The sequence below is a fragment of the Haematobia irritans genome, chromosome 1 (assembly GCF_050003625.1).
Source record: "Haematobia irritans isolate KBUSLIRL chromosome 1, ASM5000362v1, whole genome shotgun sequence".
Lineage (NCBI taxonomy): Eukaryota > Metazoa > Arthropoda > Insecta > Diptera > Muscidae > Haematobia > Haematobia irritans.
In genome coordinates, this window is record NC_134397.1 from 237,165,691 (window position 1) to 237,183,985 (window position 18,295).

Consider the following 18,295-nt stretch of genomic DNA (forward strand, 5'->3'; position numbering starts at 1 on the left):
GGCTCTGTTTTGTTCTGAAATTCGCCAACGTGAACTCTCTTGGTTTTAATTAGCTCACGTTACCGCGAGTGCACTGTAAATTATTTAAAAAGCTTTTACAAAGCTGTTACATGATCAAAGACAATAAACTTGAGGAAGATAGGAAATTGGCTTGCGTCATACCAAATGTTGCATTTACCATGTTAGTTCCATACATGTTTTTATTTTTTAAATGAAAAACTTAATTTTCTTAATGAAACAATGTTAAATTTTAGGCAACAACAAAAAAAAAATACATTTTCCCCTCTATTGAAATTTATTTCGTGCACTTAATTTCTTTTTATTTGCATTTTAATGCTATGTCAATACTTGTCGTATACGCGTTTGGTTCGAGTATGAAACTAACACGGTAAATGGTTTGATCTCCTCAGTAGCCAATTTCCCATCTTCCTCAAGTTTATTGTCTTTGTACATGATCACCATCCAGAAATAACATTTTGCTCTTGAAACATGTTTGAGGTGATCATATTCCTTCTCTGGGTGTGCAATTCATATAAGGTATCATCTATATCAATAAATTTTGTGTTATATAATTTTCTTTATTTTTTATATATGTATGAAAAATGACTACAAAATAACATTTTTATGACGTTTAGTATAGCTATGCTTCGGTAAATATGTAAAATATTTATGCAATGTATGTAATAAAAGTATATATGCAATAGACAAAATATGTGTATGTATGAGGGTAAAACATCAAACAAATGGATAAAAATGTAGAACAAAAAAAAAATTTAATTTCAAATTAAAACAAAAAATTACGAATTCGGTATATGAAAATCCATTTGCCAAACTTCGGGAACAGAAGTTAAAAATCCATTGGTATAGAATAATGATATCAGTCGACAAACCAAATGTGAAACATCTTCAACTTTGGGTAGGGTATTTTCCTTAAGTATACCAATTGCTTGAACAATTAATGGTTTATCATCCAAAAACTTTTTGTTAGCTAATAACATAGAAAGTTCCCGCATGGACGAGCAATATTCTTCGTTAGGTTCTAAGCGTTCACCAGTATAGCTGCAAGAGAAAATAGTATTTTTTTATTTTAAGAAAATTTTAAAAAATTGCTAATTTATACGTAAAAATTAAATTTTTGATAAAATTTTTCTTTGTATAACTTTTTATGAACTTTCATTTGGTTTTCATTTTTGGTACGCATGCCATTTGGTCCTTGATTGCATGAGGGAAATACGTCAGTTACGCTGCTATCAATTACTGGGAGGTAGGAATTGAGGCGACTGCACTCGTCTGATCTTAGTTGCGCCCAAGGTTAAATGTTAAAGTGGCAGCACGATTTTGTTTCGGGCTTACTTAGACTATTCAGTCCATAATGACTGAAACTAGCCTAGTCTGCAGCGGGAGGTCTCTTTCCACCGGTGCTATGATCCAGCTCTGAGACCAGGATTAACCTTGTAATTTTCACCGTTTCAGCTACAACTACAGCACTAGAGGTACTGATGGGAGTCACCCCGCTGGATCTGCATATCAGAAGAACAGGCTAGATTATACTCATGAGGCTGAAGAGCCTAGACTCGCTAGGAAATGCGGTAAGCAGACACATGGAACTCATTGTTTCAGTTGGGCGAGATATTAGGAGGGACTTTATGGCGACTCATCGTGTATAAATAAGGACAGCTGAGATCGATTATACCAAGTATAGAGGAGTGGAGAGAGTGACGCATACATTTTGGGGACCTGAATATATATACGGACGGCTCGAAGGTGGATGAGTGCACGGGCAGTGGTATTTACTGCGAAGAGCTGGGTATCAGCGATTCATATAAGATGGATGACGGATGCAGCATCTTTCAGGCAGAGGTGTTTGCCATTGCGAAGGCTGCAGAACTACTGTTGATGAGAGCGATATTCAGGAGCGATATAAGCTTCTTCATCGACAGTCAGGCAGCAATTAAGGCCTTAGGAAACCCGAATATAACGTCGAAGGTAGTCAGCCGCTGTTGTAGAGAGCTTAGAGTTCTCACTGAACTGCATAATATCACCATGTGCTGGATACGTGGACATTATGGAATAAGGGGAAATGTGGAGGCGGATGTGTTGGGTAATGAAGGCGCATGCGGGACGAACAACCACGTTACTGATGTCTTCCCCCGCTATCCTTATATACTTACAGGATCAATATACGATGATTTATGGAAGGAACGTTGGGTTTCGTCTGCGAGCAAACCAAACTGATGTGAGACGACAAGAGCCGCAAGAACTCTGATTTCCTGATGGCGACCCGCAGAGATGATCTGAGAGCATTGATAGGCATCATAACAAAACACCCTTGGAAAACACATGGTAAGGATTGGCTTAATGACTGATGATATTTGTAGATGGTGTCTGGACCCAGAGGCAACAGAAGACTCCTACCATTTTCTGTGCCAGTGTCCAGCATTATCCTTTAGAAGAAACAAGATACTGAGCTCTTTTTTCTTTCAGCTTATAACGGACGTACGGAACTGCAACATGAAAGATATACTTGCCTTCATAAAGGTCTCGGGATGGAAAACCTAGGAAAACTTTCTTTGGAACTCGCCTGCAAACCCAAATTATTAAGGAGGACGAAGAAGAACAACAATGAGGAAACACAATGGATCAACATGGTCTATGTGTGAGCCAGCCCTTTTTGTTACGGCCTGGTCTCATCCTCCATAACCTAACCTAACATCATGAATCCTGTTCAGACCTGTCTGTTATGCTGCCAGATCAAGATGCTCTCTTTTGTAACACGGGATCTAGCGCTATAGAACCTGAAGATCAATCCTTACATTCCCGGGTGATGGTTCCTCATCCACAAGATGGTGATTTGGATGATTACTGCGATACCACACCAGGAGATACTGCTTTACCACCATGTAATTGTGTCGACACACTGGGATGATCTTGGTCTCCGCATGAAGCTGATACAGGGGTGTACTGCGGAGACATCCTGTCGCAGTTCTAAGGGCATTGCTCTGACAAGTCCACTGCGTGCCTCTCGTTTGAGATGTCCACAATGGCGCTGCATAGTTTACCAGTGGCCGGCCAATTGCCTTATATGTAGCCAACAAGGTTTCTTTGTCCACACCTCAAGTGCTGCCGGCAAGAGACTTGAGAAAATTGCTTCTATAGCGGAGCTTATTACAAATTGCAGTTGCATGTAGAGGTGTGCATGTGAGTAATAGTTTACTCACGCTCACGCACACTCACGACTGAAAAATCATACGCACACTCACGCACGATATTTTTTGGTAGAACTCACGCACACTCACGAAAAGAAAATTTGTACTCACGCACACTCACACACGAAAACGTCGTGACTCACGAAAAATACTGTGACTCTCGAAAAATATCGTGACTCACGAATAATTTTATGATTAATTTACCTTACCGAAGTGTCTGAAAACATGAGCATTATTAAAATCGTGAGTGTTATTAAACTCTTAACATCTCAGGTGTCACTAAAATTGTAATTGAATTTAACTCTTAAGCGTTTTATGTTGGTGATCAGAAATATTTTCGTGAGTGTAATTCGTTACTCACGCACACTCACGAAGATATTATTTTCGTGACTCACGCTCACGCACGACATTTTGGTTTGTTAATCACGCACACTCACGTTGATGTCATGAGCGTGACTCACGACTCACGAACGAATCACGAAAATTTTCGTGAGTCACGACAATTTCGTGTCACGTGCACACCTCTAGTTGCATGGGCAAGCAACTTGAAAAGGTTGTCGAATGTGACCCCGAGAATCTTGGGGAAAGTTATAGTCAAAAATTTTGATAGTTAGAGGTTGAACTGTGGTTGAGATATTACCCTACCTTGGGAAACTCCCTGTTTCACTCTAGCGGGTCTTGATATCTTGTCCCTAAATTCCACATACGACTGCCACGAATAATTTTGAATCCAAAGCTTGGTTCCTGCCGGTTGTGACGTATTTTCGATGTCCTCGATAGTTCAAGCACCATGAGGACCGTCCTATGACACTACTTGGTCTGATTGAATCCTCTATTTATTTATGCTGAAATAGCATGCAAAGCTGTTGTGGTGCTTTGTACTGTGGGAAACCATGTTGACGGTTGGCAGCTGGAAAATTCTCCACAAGGCTGGGTAGGAGTTGTGCCTCATGTGTTTTGGCTACTGGCTCTCGCCCGTATCATCATACGCACAGAAGCAAGAGATCGGTCTGTACGAATCACAAGACATCGGTTATTATGAGCGATTCTAAGGGCAAATTGAGAAGTCTGGTCAACGCCCAGTACTCCCAGATGCTTCAGCATTAGTATACAAATTCCGTCGGAACCAACACCTTGAATGGTTTTGCGCTATTGATAACATTGGTAACTGTGGTGTGTCGCTGGCTCGGAGACCACTGATGCGATGAATGGCTCTCCTTTTCGCACTATCACTATCGGGATGCTCAATAAACTACCAGTTGAAAAACCTCGGCGATCTCTTCAGATCGATCTCCGCCATGTCGCCAAAGGTGGCCGAGATCCCATGATCCCTTGTAGCGGGGTTCGAAAGGACTCTTACTACTGACAACAACTTACCTGTTACTGTGTCTAAGTTACATTGCTTCTCTGACCATTTGTTCCGCTTATCGACTATCTTACTAATCTCTAAATTCAGTTTCCCGATTCTAGGATCAGCAGGGTTAACACAACGGTATTCATCATGCTCGTCTGCTGAGAACTTAGGTCTCACCTGGTCAGCGGGTATAAAGCTGCGTTGATGATGCCCCGGAACCCCCTTTGGACAACATGAACATGGGATGAAGACGGGAGCTCGAAGAAGCGGTGATCTGTATATTCTCTAAAGCAGTCCCAGTTGGCTTTCTTTGGCTTATAAATGAAATGGCAGGGTCGGATAATGGTAAGAATTATGAGGAGGTGGACGGATTCCAGTGAAATGTCGGGTTGCCAGGACACGTCAACGGGCCGTATGTACAATTGTATATCTGTAACTCGGCAGCCCCAGACTGGACTGCTACCCTCCACACATTCCATGAAGCGGTCCTAGTGTCTGGCACAGGCTAGATGGGTATATACTGCACAGAACGAAGTAATGTGGAAGCCAGGCCATCATCTCCATTTCTTGTACGATCCTTACGTAACACATTGTATCCATCAGAATGGTGCAGGTTACAGTTAACTTTCAGCTTCGTCTCTTGGATCGCCGCGACCCTGATTCTCTTCAATCTCACTAATCTCGGAACCTGTTACAATTAAATTGCAAAAACGATGCACGTTCCGGAACTGGTACAACAATGTTGGGTGTCAGATGCTGCGGCGGAGAATATTGTTGTGCGGGAGATGTCGGGAGAGGTCACGTAGTCTGATGACCCACTGTTGCTGTGTTTGGCACAGTATCTTGCCACGCAGTGGAGCGATTCCGGAAACGCACCCACCTTGGTTTCGGCAGACTGAACAGTACCATTATCCGGGGTTTTCCTCTATCCCAGCTCGGACCAAAAACAAACGCAGGAGGCTCCTCGGGACAACAACACGGACGAAACAACACATACTCTGATGCGGTAGCCGCTGACCGGTTAATCCGGTACAGAGAACCCGACACCATTAGATTGACCACCACCACCTTCTTTACCGATGACCAATTAAAAAGTCCTCCAACACAAAAACACGGACAACACATACACTGATGCGGTAGCCGCTGGTCAGTTGATCCGGTACAGAGAACCCGCCGTCATGAGATTGTCTAGCACAAGCATGGTATCCTTCTTTACCGATGACCAATTAAAAAGTCGAATCGTGCTCTTATATTCATAGGACCGACTTTTAACATCGAATTCTCTTGTTCTATTTTTTCATTTTATTACTGAAACAGTTTTTAAATTCTTACCTTTTAGTTGGGAATAGTGACAATATCACTAACGCTAAGCAACGTGTTAAGACTTTACGCCTGTAAAATAAAAGTTAAAACATTTTTTATTTACATCCTTTTCCATTGAATATTTTTTTCTCAATATGCAACTTACTTATTTGTGACTATATCCTTCTTCAGACCAATGGCTCCCAATAGACCATCACCCCAACCTTCTGCTTGTGATGAGAGATATTGCAAATGACGCGCTAGCATAATAAGTGGTTTTTTGGAATTTTGTGGTTCCTTTTGAAATATTTTACAGCCCCATGCAATCATACAACCCCAAACTAATGCCATTATTGATTCAGTTGCAGGCTCCGTTTTTATACTTTCGATTAGTTGACAGAGATCTTGCATAAATGTGATTCGATCACCTACTGTTGGCATTTTCTCCATTTTATACAAAACGAAAATGTGTAATGTAAATATCGATGAATTACGCATAATTGGCATCAATTCCAATTTTTCCAAAGACATATGAAGAATTTGTAGTAGATTCACCCAGGTGGGAGTATGCCACTCAAGACTAGATTCGGAAGAACGGAAATAGAATCCAATACTAGATTCGAGGAGTGAATATGTTCCTCCTATAAATGCCTTCATATGTCCCAAGGCAGATAGTACGCTGCACATTAAGATATTGCCTGGCTCTGCTCTGGTCGATTGCCATTTCATTATACTTTCGATATGGAGACTAAAAACAAGAAAAAAAAGGAGAGAGAAATACACATGATAAAATTTTAAAAGATTTATCGTAAACTGCTTCGGTCTAAGACCTTCTCCAGATATATTTTTTTAGTTATCAAAATTTAGGGTGAAATATTTATTTTTTTGATTTTCCAAACATAAAATTGAAAATGTTGTAATTGTAAAGAGAAATCAAATTTTCTGGCATCTCATCACTAACTCTGGATGCATTCCATACTAGAAGCATAGTTCCTACTTGTAGACACGTGTTAACAGATTCTTAGCGCAGCAACTAATCCTTCGATAAAAACAATGCACTGTTGTAATTGCAACTAAACCTCACTGCAGTCAATCATACATCGATACATTGTTTCTATGCTAATGCTGAAGCATCTGGAAATACTGGGAGTTGAGTACTTGACCAGACCCCTGACTTTGTTCTTGGAATTACTCATTATACACGATGTCTGGAAAATAGGTTGGGTGATTCCACTGCTAAAGACAGGAAAAAGACTCGAGTAAGGGAGATGCGTACTGACCTATCTCCCTTCAGTAGACCAGTATTCAAGACACTTGGGGCACCGCTGTGTGGGCGCCGGTCGTATGTGGAATTTAGGGATGGAAAGTCGAGACCCCGTAGAGTGAAACAGGGAGTTCCCCAGGGAGGGACCAGATAGATGACTCCACATTTTGCATGGTGAACGAATATGCCCCTACGAGGATTATGGGTGATTGCAGAAGTTCGCCAGATATATCTTTTGTGTCACCTGGTCTTACAAATGACGTATCCTGGCAACTCGTCATTTCACTGGCATCAGACCATCTCCCCACAATTCTCACTATTAATCGAGCCTCCGATTTCATAACTTCTGAACCACAAACCTTTATCAATCAAAAGAAAGCCAATTGGGAAGGATTCGGAGAATACACAGATCACTGCTTCAGTGAGCTCCAGTCCCGCCCTCTGGGTGTTCCCATGAACGTTGGAGCATCAGACCATCTCCCCATAATTCTCACTATTAACCGAACCTCCGATTTCATAACCTCTGAACCACAAACCTTTATCAACCAAAAGAAAGCCAACTGGGAAGGCTTCAGAGAATACACAGATCGCTCCAGTCCCGCCCTCTGGGTGTTCTCATGAACGTTGGAGCATCAGACCATAACCCCATAATTCTCACTATTAACCGAGCCTCCGATTTCATAACCTCTGAATCACAAACCTTTATCAACCAAAAGAAAGCCAACTGGGAAGGCTTCAGAGAATACACAGATCGCTGCTTCAGTGAGCTCCAGTCCCGCTCCAATGTTCATGGGAACACCCAGAGGGTCTTCCTCGGCATCACCAACGCAGCAGCCGCTCGCTCTCCCTTCCCTTCTCTCGCCAGTTGTCAAGGCAATTGAGGCACTACTCCCCCCGGCATTGTGGAGTATTTTCTAGCTGCTAATTATCAACATGGATTCCGCAAAGTACACACTACTGTCACGGCTTTGCATGACATTTCAGCTCTTATAAATAGGGACCTCAATCAGCCCGTGTCACAGGACGGTCTTCGTGGCGCTTGACCTATCGAAGGCATTCGATACAGTCAATCCTGTCAGACCTCTCGAGGACATCGAGAACACGTCCCTACCAGCAGGAACTAAACGTTGGGTTACTAATTATCTGTGCGGGCGCCAGTCTTACGTGGAATACAAGTGATACGCAGTGGAATAACATACAGACCTGCCAGAACGCTGCCCGTAGAACTGCGACTGGATGTCACCGCAGCACACTATGGAGACAAAGATTATCCCTGCGCATAGACACAACTACATGTTGTCAAAACAGTATCTCCTGTGTTGTTATCGCAGTATCATCCAAACCACCATCTCATGGATAGACAACTACCACAACCACACAGGAATGTAAGGGTTGACATACATCATTTAAATCAAGAGATTCAGCGCTACAAAAGAGAGCCTCTAGATCAAGCAGCGTACCAAGGAGGGATTCATGAGGATACTGTAGCTGAAGCTGTGAGAAAGTACAAGGTTAATACTGTTCTCGGAGTCCGACCACCGCCCATAGCACACCGCTTCATTATCTTTATGTGGAGTCTTATAACAGCCATGGGCGTAGACACCATAACATATTGTCAAAGCATTTTCTGCAGGGTTGTTATCGTTATCGCACTAACCATCCAAATCACAATCTAGTGGATATAATGTATGGTTTGATTTTAACCGTCTAGAACGCGAGATCCAGCGTTACAAAAGAGATCATCTCGATCTCGGGAGCATACCAGACGGATCTGAATAGGATTCATAAGCAGGGATTCATAAGCTGAAACAGTGAGAAGCTACAAGGTTGATCCTGTTATCTGAGCTCGACCACCGTCCATAGCACTGAAGGAAAGAGATTTCCCCCAAATCAATGGTAGTTTTGTCCCAACTAAGATCAGATAAATGCAGCCGCTTCAATTCCTATCTATCGGCGATTGATACCAGCGTAGCTAACGTGTGTCCCATCTGTAACCAAGGGTCAAATGACACTCCTCACATTTTTGCTTGCCCAGCTAAATCTACCCGATTCACCACCAGATCACTCTGGACACATTACGGAGGGATTAGGTCTTGAGTGATGTGAAAAAGATCCGGGTAATGCGAGTTAAGTGCTGAAGCATCGGAAAGAATCTGATATGAGATACAAGTCGTTGTGGTCGATGATAATTGGAATTTTAAAATAGTAATTTAAGCATTTAATTGATTCAAGTAACTCACCCTGCCAGATCTACACTAAAGTCTATGGAAAAATATAAATTTGCTTAATTTCATACTCACTTTGATGTTTCTTCGCTTTGTGTTTGCATGGGTAAAATTATTTCCAACATAACGTTTAAGGCTTCTCTGCGTTGTTCCTCATGCGATTTGCTTGTGGCCAAAGACTTCAATGATTGATTAAGAGTTTCCAACAATTCTATGAAAGCATTATTGAAAACCATTTTACCTTCCTTGGTGGCAAAAAGTTTGGGATTTTTAACAGCACATGATCGTTGTAAACGTATCATTGATCTGGTATACAAAATCCTTTTGGCTGTTGCATTCGATATCTGTTGTATTTCATTACCAATTTCAGGCATCATTGCACAAGTAAGACGTAGTAGACTATAAAATATGGTAATTGGCTTGAGAAATTTGTTTCAACTATACAATCTACAAAAGAACTACATACTCTAGTACAGCTCGATCTACATAATTGGTTTCTTCTGGTATTCTCAATACGATTGTGGGTTCCACCGTGGTACAAAACCATTTTAGAAGATTCTCCAATTCACTGTATTCCACCATATACCAGGGATATTTAATGGCATCCTCCAAAATTTTACTCGTATTGATTTGCATGTGAATATTTGGTTCGAAGGCAATTTTTATGAAGATTGTAAAAAGTCGTGAAACCAAGTGTTTATGTGCTCCTGATGGAATGGAAGGTAAAGTGTTGGCAAACCAATCGTTCCAATTAATGCGTATAAATATGTGACCCAACATGGCATGAGACTCTGGGATGAACTGAAATGGAAACCATTTGACATTGTTAGTTTATGGTGTTTAAAAGGGGACAATGGTTAGCATGGCCGCCTTGCATACAAAAGGTTCCAGTCCAGTTTCGACCAAACACTAACAAATTTCAGCCGTAGAGTAAAGTGACATTTCTTAGTTGTTGTTGCTGCAACAGTTTTTAATGTAATCCATTTTGTTCTATGCTTTGGGAGCCACCGTGGTGCAATGGTTAGCATGCCCACCTTGCATACACAAGGTCGTGGGTTCGATTCCAAAAAGCTTTTCAGCGGTGGATTATCCCTCCTCAGTAATGCTGGTGACATTTTTGAGGATTTCAAAGCTTCTCTAAGTGGTTTCACTGCAATGTGGAACGCCGTTCGGACTCGGCTATAAAAAGGAGGTCCCTTGTCATTGAGCTTAACATGGAATCGGGCAGCACTCAGTGATAAGAGAGAAGTTCACCAATGTGGTATCACAATGGACTGAATAGTCTAAGTGAGCCTGATACATCGGTCTGCCACCTAACCTAACCTAACCTATGCTTCAATTAGTATCCAGATCAAGGAACTCTGCAACAAGTATGGCATGTGTCCAAAGTGATCTGGTGGTGAGAAGGGAGGTTTGTGGCCCTTGACTACAGATGGGAAACACGTCAGCTACGCTGCTTTCAATCACTTATAGGTAGGAATTGAGCTGGTTGCACTTGCCTTATCTTAGTTTGCCTAAAACTACCTTTATCTGCTGGAGGTCTCTTTCCTCCGGTGCTGTGGGTGGTGGTCGAGCTCCGAGAACAGGATTAACCATGTGGCTTCTCACCGCTTCAGCTACAATATCCTCATGAATCCTGTTCAGACCTATCTGCTATGCAGCCTGATATAGAGGCTCTCTTTTATAACGCTGGATTTCGCGTTCTAGAAGGTGAGATTAACCCTTACATTCCTGGGTGGTGGTTGCTTATCCACAAGATGGCGATTTGGATGGCAACTTCGATAGAAACCCAAGAGGTACTGTTTTGCCAACATGTAATTGTGTCGACACACTGGGATGATCTTGGTCTCCGCATAAAGGTGATACAGGGGTGTACTGCGGAGACATCCTGGCGCAGTTCTAAGGGCAGCGTTCTGACAGATCTGGATTTTAACCCACTGCGTGTTGCTCGTTTGAGGTGTCCACACTGACCGGCATATTTTACCACAGACCGACCAATTGCCTTATATGTAGACAACAAAGTTTCTTTGTTCGCACCCCAAGTGCTGTCGGCAAGCGACCTGAGGACTTTGTTTGTACCGCGGAGCTTATCAAAAATTGCAGTGGCATGGGCAGACGATTTAACAAGGTTGTCGAATGTGACCCCGGGAATCTTGGGTTAATTTGTGGGCGGAATTATTTCGCCGTTGACTCTGACATTCAACTGCCTGCGTAATTCCGCCGTCCATGTAGTGAATACTGTGACTGAGGATTTGGTGAGAGATACCCTCAAATTTATATCAGTGAAATAACTGGTAAGATCAGCAAGGTAGACGTTCAATCGATCGCATATATCATCAACAATGGGTCTGGATGCCATGATTGTACAATCGTCCGCATATGATACAAACTCGACGCCGTCAGGAGGGGGTGGAATAGAGGACAAGTAGAGGTTAAACAGTGCCGGACATATCACCCCACTTTTGGGAACTCCCTGTTTCACTCTACGGGGTCTTGGCTTCGTGATGGCCTTAGCAGCCAATGCTACTTTTCCCTTTTCTTTTTTATCATACATTTACTGTATGATTAAAATAAACAATAAATAAATAAATAAATAAATTCTACATACGACTGGCGCCCGCTCAGATGACATAATGCAGCACCCAACGTTTGGATCCTACCGGTAGGAACGTATTATCGATGTCCTCGAAGAGTCTGGCATCGAATGCCTTCGATAGGTCAAGCGCCACGAGGACCGTCCTATGACACCGCTTAGGCTGGTTGAGGATCTTATTCTCGACGTCCTCGAAGAGTCTGGCATCGAATGCCTTCGATAGGTCAAGCGCCACGAGGACCGTCCTATGACACCGCTTGGGCTGGTTGAGTCCTCTATTAATGTTTGCTGAAATGGCATGCAAAGCCGTGTATATTGCGGAATCCATGCCGATTGTTAGCAGCTGGAAAGTTCTCCACAAGGCTGGGAAGGAGTATTGCCTCAAGTATCTTGGCTACTGGCGAGAGAAGGGATATCGGTCTGTACGATTCACCTTTACTCGAGTATTTGCCTGGCATCACCCTAACTATTTCCAGACATCGGGTATAATGAGTGATTCCAAGGACAAATTTAGGAGTCTGGTCAAATACTCAACTCCCAGTGTTCCCAGATGCTTCAGCATTAGCATAGAGATTCCGTTGGAACTTAGCGCCTTAAAAGGTTGATGACATTGGTAACTTCGGGTATGGTAAATTGTGGTGTATCATAGGCTCGGAGACCACAAATGCAAAGATTGGCTCTCCTTTTCGTTCTATCACTTTCGGCATGCTCGACAAACTGTCAGTTGAAAAATCTGGCACATCTATTCGGATCAATCACCGTCACGTAGCCGAGAGGGCTCTCACTGTTGACCACAACTTACCTGTTCCTGTGCCTAAGTTACATTGCTTCAGGTGCTCTAACCAAGTCTTCCGCTTGTGCTCGTCGACTATCTTACTAATATCAAGATTCAGTTCCCTGATTCTAGAATCGGCTGGGATAGGGCAACGGCGTTTATCACGCTCGTCTGCAAGTCACGTCGTGTCGGTTGGGAAGTTGGGCCTGACCTCGGCAATTCGACCAGGTTGATGAACGTCCGGCATTCAGTGGTTATAAAATCGTAAGATGGGTCAATGGTGAGAATTAAAGGGATGTGATCCCAGTGAAATGACGGATTGCCAGGATACGTCATTTATCAGATCAAGTGATGTTAAGGATATATCTGGCCAATTGCTGCAATCCCCTATAATTCTCGAGGGGGCATTTTCGTGCTCCGTGCAAAATGTGGAGTCATCTATCTGCTCTGCCAAAACTATGCATCTCTGGTCATTACCCAGGAGATGATACCAAAGTTCATGGTGGGCATTAAAATCATCAAGTGAATTAAAATCAAGGTGAATTATGAGTTTCTATGGCAAACTATGCAAAGATTGGAGATAGATAATAACGCAATTTTGAAAATCTAACGACGCAAAGTGATTTTCAAAACGCAACTTTGAAACACCGCAAAACAAAACGACGCAAACCGAGGTCTAGGTGTATACTGCACGGAACGATGCACCGGGCCACCATATCCATTTATTATGCAATCCTTACGTAATACATTGTATCCATCACAAGCTTCGTCTCTTCGATCGCCGCGTCCCTGATTCTCTTCCGGTTCATAAAGTAAACAATCTCGCTAATCTTACCTCGGAGCTCATTGCAATTAAATTGCAAAAATTATGTACTTCTCGGAACTGGTACAACAATATTGGGTGTTAGATGCTGCGGCGGAGAATTTTGTTGTGCGGGAGATGTCGGGGCGACGGCATAGTCTTATGACGCACTGCTGCTATCGTTGGCACAGCATCCTGCTACGTACTCAGTGTGACTATATGTAACACATTGTATCCATCACAAGCTTCGTCTCTTGGATCGCCGCGTCCCTGATTCTCTTCAGGTTCATAAAGTAAACAATCTCGCTAATCTTACCTCGGAGCTCATTGCAATTAAATTGCAAAAATGATGTACTTCTCGGAACTGGTACAACAATATTGGATGTTAGATGCTGCGGCAGAGAATTTTGTTGTGCGAGAGATGTCGGGGCGACCGCATAATCTGATGACGCACTGCTGCTATCGTTGGCACAGCATCCTGCTATGTACTAAGTGTGACTCTACTCCCGTAGCAATGTTAGGCCGAAACAGTTCCGGAAGTGCACCCACTCCAGGCACCGGTTACACCTCACCGAAACGGAACGGTGGTAAATTTGGTTTCGGCAGACTGAACAATGCCATGGTCCGCGGTTTCTCCCTATCCCGGCTCGAACCGAGAGTAAACGGAGAAGGCTCTTCGGAATGCACCTCTTCCAACACAAAACGACGGACAGAACAACACGTACACTGATGTGGCAGCCGCTGATTGGTGAGTTGGACCCCACACCGCCGTGCGGTTAAGTAATCTTATGACCCACTGCTGATGTTGTTGGCATTGCATACTGCTACGTAGTCAATATGACTACTCCTGTAGCGATATTAAAATCGAGCAATTCCGCAAGTGCACCTAATTCAGGCACCGGTTACCCTCACCGAAACCGAAAGGTGGTGAATTTGATTTCGGCAGACTGAACAGTACCATGGCGCGAGGTTTTCCTCTGTTCCGGTTCGGGTCAAAAGCAAACGGAGAATGCACTTCGGGATGCACCTCCTCCAACACAAAAAGACGGTTCAATCCGATGCTGGGAACCCGCCCCCGTGGGATTGACCACAAGTGGTGAACTTCTCTCTTGCCATGAGTGCTACCCGATGCTTTACCTCAATGAAAATGCGCCTGCTTTTTATAGCCGAGTTCAAAAGATGTTTCACATTGCGGTGAAACCATTTAGAAAAGAAATGGCACAATCCGAGCAATGAAAAACTGTTTCACTGCGATTTCGAAAACTGTCGATTTCTTAAAAATTTTTATAGAAAAATCCAAAAGTATGAATCTCTTACCTCACAAATGGAAAATAATGAAAAAATTATTTTACCTTTTGAAGACTATCATAAAGCATATCCACATATTCCGGTTGGGGTTGAAAATGTTCCCAAGACAATTCTGCAATACCTTCATGAATGGGACCATAAATATGGCTTTCCATATTGGGGACAGCAAAATGATGAATATACCAACCAAAACAATGGGCCAATATTTTATGGGATACTATAAAAATGGAAATAAATTTTAAAATCGGATTATTTATATTTTTTAGAGCCCTTTGAGATCTTTTGAAAGCCTTGGTACTTACTGGGAAGATTTTCAATGATAAACTTCAAAGTTTGCACATAATTTTTTATCATGATTTTACTTGTCTGGGCATGTTGGGGGCTCCAGGGATATAAAACCTTACCATTACCACTCTCCACAAGCTGTTTTATCCAATTAGCCGATGACTGTTTGATAGTTTGCTCAGTATAGGTTATAAGCCATGGCGAATACATTTCAATAATTGAGCCAAATATTAAATCACAAACTGAAATAGCGAAATTAAAATTAGAAAGAAATCCACAGATCTGAAAAAAAAACAAACTTACTTTGATCGGCTAGTAGTTCTTGATAGGTACATATAGCCGACACGACCACACAATGACCAAAACAGGAAAACCACATGGCCAAAGGCCTACAATAGTCTTTATGTTTTGGATAGAGACCATGAAGACCATGGTTGAGACGTTCCTTTTGAAAATGACGAGCAAACAACATTACCGTATCTGTAGCTGCTTTAAGATTAAACAACGATTGTCTTCTAGCGAAATCCATCGAAGTCTCTTGGATTTTATGTTGCGGTGTATCCACAGCAAATACTTCACAATTATATTGCACAAGTAAACTATTCAATAGATCAAGTAAGACCACTGGCATCAATTTGTTATCGGATACGCGATCCAAGACCATCTGCATAACCTCTCCATAGTGTTCGGGAAAATCATAATCAAAGATATGAACTAAATGGCGACGAAATTGATCTTGCAGAAGACTTGATGATGGTTGAGACCATGATTCTAAGCCTTGTAAGACCAATTGTAACAACTGATTGATATCGACGAGTTTAGGACTAAATGATTCAAGCCATAATATTAAATCAAACTGAAAAGAAATGAGTAGAAGTAAATTATATGGGTAAGTTAGAGTAAAAAATAAATGAGAAAATAGTGACTTCTAAACTTTAATTGTTCTAGCCACTATGAAAACTTAAAAAATACTTTTTTACTAAAAGATTAAATATTCAATAAAATACCATCCCTGAAGAAGCTGGAATCCCCCAGCGAAGCGTTGGATGACAAAAATGGAATAAATTGATCTTGTATTCGCATTAAAATACCTGACCTTCAAAACCCCAAAAAAATAACAGAAGAATCTAAAAAAAGTGATCTAGTTTTGGAAGGCAAATTAACATTGGACACAGGGCCATCAATTGCAGATGGGAAACACCTCAAATAAGCCGCTATTATTTCCGAAGAAGAGTGCATCAGAGGAAGCTGTGAAGATGATACAAGAGAGTATTGCAAATATAACCTTTCTCACCTATGTTGTTAGCACCAAAGAGTATAAAGAAATAAAGAGGGTAGAAATCGCTCATTTACGATCAGCGTTGCCACAATGAATTTTTATTTTGGACCGACATTTCCCCAAAATTCGTGCCAGCGGACCATTTTTCCAAATTAAATTTAAAAGTTAAAATTTTTCCAAAATTTTAATTTAAAAGTTAAAATTTTTCCAAAATTTTACTTCGATAGAAAATTTTGTCAAATTTTTATTTCTATTTAATAATTTTATTTCTATAGAAAATGTTGTCAAAATTTTATTTCTATAGAACTTTTTGTCAAACTTTTATTTGTATAGAAAATTTGGACAAAATTTTATTTTTATAAAATTTTTATTTCCCATTTTTATTTCTATAGAAAATTTTTTCAAAATTTTATTTGTATAGAAGATTTTGTCAACATTTTCTATAGAAATGAAATTTTGAAAAAAAAAATTAGTTCATTAGAAATTTTTGTTCAAATTTTATTTCTATAGAAAATTTAGCCAAAATTGTATTTCTATAGAAAATTTAGCCAAAATTTTATTTTTACACCCAAAGAAATTTGTAAGTAGGGACAGCAGAAAAGTCTGCTAAAACAGCAGAAAGAAAGGGACAGCAGTCACTATTTGCTGAAATAGCATTTCCTGCTATTTTTTAAGCTCGATTACACTAAAATATGTTTTATTTTGGCAAAATGTCAACATAGGAGCTATCCTAAAAGAATTAACACAATATTTTATGAATATCTATAGTATTTGACCAAAAATCTGAATATTTATCGAATTGAGGCATAACAGCAAACAAAATGTTTGCTGATCGTATTTAGGAGCTTGTAAGTATATTACAGAGCGAAAATATACCAAAAACTACTTTTGGTTCTTAAATATGCTTTGGGGAAAATTTTATAACCTAAAAATTTTATAAATTGTTGTTCATTAGGCCCTGAAGTACAAAAATATAACAGCAGACATCGACTGCTGTTTTTAGCAGACTTTTTTCTATGAGTGTATAGAAAACTTTGTTAATATTTTATTTCTATAGCAAATTTGTCAATATTTTATTTCTATAAAAAGTTATCACAAAATTTTATTTCTATATACAAATTTTACAAAAAGCTCTTCCTATGTAACATTTTTGCATAATTTTGTATCTATACACAATTATTTTATAAAGTTTATTTCTGTGCAAAGTTTTATTTCTACAGAAAATTTTGTTTGTTTATTTATATAAAAAATTTAGTGAAAATTTAATTTCTACAAAAAATTTGTTAAAACTTTATTTCTATAGAAAATTTTGAAAAAGTTATCGATTTGACGAAAATGGATCAAAATCAACCAAACTCCATTTGATCCGACCATCGGACCAAATTTAAAGATTAAAATTTTTTTGGACCCATTTTGATCTGATCGGACCAAAATGGCAACCCTGTTTACGATATGCCCAAACAGTGTTGCCAGTATTGGGAATTTTTCCCAAATTGGGGATATTTTTTCGTGAATGGGACGAAATTCCTTAGAAAATTTTTTCAATATTTTATTTCTATAGAAAATTTTGTCAAAATTTTATTTCTGTAGAAAATTTTATCAACATTTTATTTATATAGAAAAAGTTGTAAAAATTTTATTTCTATAAAGAAAATGTTGTCAAAATTTTATTTCTAAAAAGAAAATTTTGTCAATTTTTTTTCTATGTAGAAATTTTTTTCCATATACAAAATTTTCTCAAAAATTATCTATTTTCTCAAAATTATCATCTATTCGGATCAGTCACCGTCTCGCCGCCAAATGTCGATTCCATCATCTCTTATGGAGGGGTCCGAGAGGGCTCTCACTGTTGACCACAACTTACCTATTCCTGTGCCTAAGTTACATTGTTTCAGGTGCTCT

General features: G+C 40.5%; 1 protein-coding gene across 2 annotated transcripts in view; it reads right to left on the reverse strand.

Annotated features, from left to right (window-relative positions):
* Positions 1-557: 557 nt before the first annotated feature.
* The window catches only part of Epg5 (ectopic P-granules autophagy protein 5), a 69,199-nt gene continuing 51,461 nt past the window's right edge, over positions 558-18,295 (reverse strand). For both annotated transcript variants that reach the window (XM_075306905.1, XM_075306876.1), the window contains exons 16-23: positions 15,418-15,970; positions 15,132-15,356; positions 14,874-15,046; positions 9,818-10,152; positions 9,427-9,750; positions 6,029-6,610; positions 5,893-5,952; positions 558-1,059 (exon numbers count right to left, since the gene is read on the reverse strand). In XM_075306905.1, the coding sequence (XP_075163020.1) occupies positions 798-1,059; positions 5,893-5,952; positions 6,029-6,610; positions 9,427-9,750; positions 9,818-10,152; positions 14,874-15,046; positions 15,132-15,356; positions 15,418-15,970 (2,514 nt within the window). In that variant the 3' untranslated portion in view covers positions 558-797. The remainder of the gene's footprint in view (positions 1,060-5,892; positions 5,953-6,028; positions 6,611-9,426; positions 9,751-9,817; positions 10,153-14,873; positions 15,047-15,131; positions 15,357-15,417; positions 15,971-18,295) is intronic.